Consider the following 2691-nt stretch of genomic DNA (forward strand, 5'->3'; position numbering starts at 1 on the left):
TTATTATTATTATTACCGCAATAACTATTGTTAATTATTATACATAGCAGGGGCGAGAACTGATGGACTGCCTTAAGGCCAGTGGAAGACACACTCTTGACTCTGGCCACCTCCTATTGAGAGGACATTTCCTTACTCATATTGGGCGAGCTCAGGGTGGGTGTACCACGGGACCAAATACTGACCTTCTCAGGTGATCCCTTCTTCCTGGAGTCCCACCCCCGGGCTTCACGAAAGTCCGGAGACAGGCCATCCTTCGAGAAATCTTTGAAAGAGTTCCGAATTCCTGCGGGCCCCTGGAACCGAGACGGTGGTTGTGGCTGTAGCCTCAAGGATATAGGGGACCTTAGCCAGAGGGGAATGTGCCGAGAGCCTGGGCCGTGAAAGCTGAAGAGAGACAGCATGACCTAGGGAAAGAACCTGGGCCTGAGAGTTAGGAGACCTGAGTTCAAATCCCAGTTCTGTCATTTTTCTGTTGGGTAATCTTGGTCAGGTTACTTCACTTCTCTGTGCCTAAGTTTCCTCATCGGTAAAATAGGGATTGGATGCCTCTTCTCCCTCCCATTTTCAGACTGGGAGTCCCGGAAAGGGCAGGGACTGGGTCCGACCAGATTATCTTGTATCCACGGCAATGCTTAGTACAGTGCTTGGCACATAGTAAACGCTTTACATTTCTAGCAATCATATTGTCATCTCCTCTGGAAGTAGAACCTCAAGGTGACAGAGGTTCTACTTCCAGGGGAGATGATAATATGATCATCTTGGCTATTTGAGTCCACCTCTTAGGACTCTTAATTCAAGTTTCAGAGCTGAAGCTGTGCTTGGTACAACAGTAAACACCTCTCAATATAGGCCGGTAAAGAGAGGCACTCCAGGACACCTCTCTCTCTCTCTCTCTCTCTCTCTCTCTCTCTCTCCACATGACCTAATAATTAATAATAATAACAAGAATAATAATTGTGGTATTTGTTAAGCTCTTCCCTCCCTTCCTCTCTCCCAGACTCCCCAACCCATCCCTCCTGTCCTTCTCCTTCCTAATCCCTACCCCGCTCCCAGTTTTTCCCTCTTCATACTGATTTCTCTCCTTTCTCCTTCTCGGATCAGGCAGACGATCTGATGGGAAACCAGACCAGAGTGACTGAATTCATGCTCGTGGGGTTGACGGGGGCCCTTAAGTGGCAGGCGGTGATATTCTTCTTTCTTTTTGTCACCTATGTGCTGAGCATCACCGGGAACATGACCATCTTCACCCATGCCCTGCTGGACTCCCGCCTCCACACCCCTATTTATTTCTTCCTGCGGTACTTCTCCTTCCTGGAGATCTGCTTCACCACCTCCTGCATTCCCAGAATCCTGGCCACCATTGCTACCGGAGACAGAACCATTTCCTTTTCCAACTGCTTCACTCAACTGTTCTTCCTCATCTTCCTGGGGGTGATGGAGTTCTTCCTACTGACCGCTATGTCCCACGACCGCTATATCGCCATCTGCCGGCCGCTGCACTATACGACCGTCATGAGCCAGAGTGTCTGCGCCTTGCTGGTCCTCTGCTCCTGGCTAACCGGGTTCCTGTTCGTCTTTCCACCTATTATCCTTGGCCTCCAATTGGATTTCTGTGGCTCGGTAGATATTGACCATTTCTTCTGTGACATCTCCCCTCTGCTCCTGCTCTCCTGCTCGGACACCGGGCTCCTGAAGATGATGGCTTTCGTCTTTGCAGTGGGGACACTCCTGTTCACCTTGGCGTTAGTGGCCATGTCCTACAGTGCCATCACCCGAGCCATCCTGAGACTGCCCTTTGCTCAGCAGGGGAAAAAGGCCATTTCCACCTGCCCCTCCCACATGGTCGTAGTCTCCATCGCATATGGCAGCTGCATCTTTATGTACATCAAACCGTCCACCAAGGACAGGGTGGACCTGACCAAGGGGGCGGCTGTGTTGAACACTTCCGTGGCCCCCATTTTGAACCCTTTCATCTACACCCTGCGGAACAAGCAGGTCAAGCAGGCCATCAGGGACCTGGTGCACCGTGTTCGATTTTCCTTCAGGAGGTGAGGGCTCCTTGATGACGAAATCCACCAGGAAAATGTGCAGGAGATGCAAAGGCTCGACCGCAGAGTCTCGGTGCCTGGACATTAACCTAATACTTCATCTGCATTGGTTCTTCATCCCTCTGTGTGCCCCCTCACCCGCCCTTCTGGAAATCCCTCCCCTGGCCAGGTCCCCCTACTACCTCAGCCCTTTGACTTAATCCACTCAGGGGATTCTGCACGAGAGAGACATTCTGAGGTTTGTTAAGTGGGTCCGTGCCGAAGCCAATAGAAATCCCCAGGTACACGGTGTTTTTTGCAAATCTCATTCTGAGGCCCTGCTGCTAGAAGAGTGAAGTCATTGGTCATGATGGTCATTGGTTCACCACTTTTTACTCCCATCCTCTCACACCCCTCTCTCAGTCCCACCCTCTCACTCCCCATTCTTAGTCCCACCCTCCCAATCCCCAACTCACCCTCAACCACTCACTCCCCTGCTCACATCAATCCTCAGCATATTTGTGTATGTGTCTGTTATACTGTAATTTCACTGATTCAACCTGATTTGAGCAGACAATCTGATCTGTCCTATTTGTTCTGCTCCCTAGCTGATCCTTTTTGACTCTGGCTCCAACTCTTTGGAAATCATCTCTACCTCCTC

The 2691-nt window shown here is 50.6% G+C and overlaps 1 protein-coding gene across 1 annotated transcript; it reads left to right on the top strand.

The window, feature by feature from the left end:
* The first annotated feature begins 1116 nt into the window (after window positions 1–1116).
* LOC119939944 (olfactory receptor 6C3-like) lies at window positions 1117–2055 on the top strand. The gene has a single exon (XM_038759974.1). It carries the CDS (start codon window positions 1117–1119, stop codon window positions 2053–2055), a length of 939 nt encoding a protein of 312 aa, XP_038615902.1.
* Window positions 2056–2691: the final 636 nt, after the last annotated feature.

The sequence above is a fragment of the Tachyglossus aculeatus genome, chromosome 18, assembly GCF_015852505.1.
Source record: "Tachyglossus aculeatus isolate mTacAcu1 chromosome 18, mTacAcu1.pri, whole genome shotgun sequence".
In the NCBI taxonomy this organism is placed as follows: Eukaryota; Metazoa; Chordata; class Mammalia; order Monotremata; family Tachyglossidae; genus Tachyglossus; species Tachyglossus aculeatus.

Bases quoted from the DNA above. Each gene is read 5' to 3' on its own strand.
- LOC119939944 (XM_038759974.1), top strand. From the start codon at position 1,117: ATGGGAAACCAGACCAGAGTGACTGAATTCATGCTCGTGGGGTTGACG.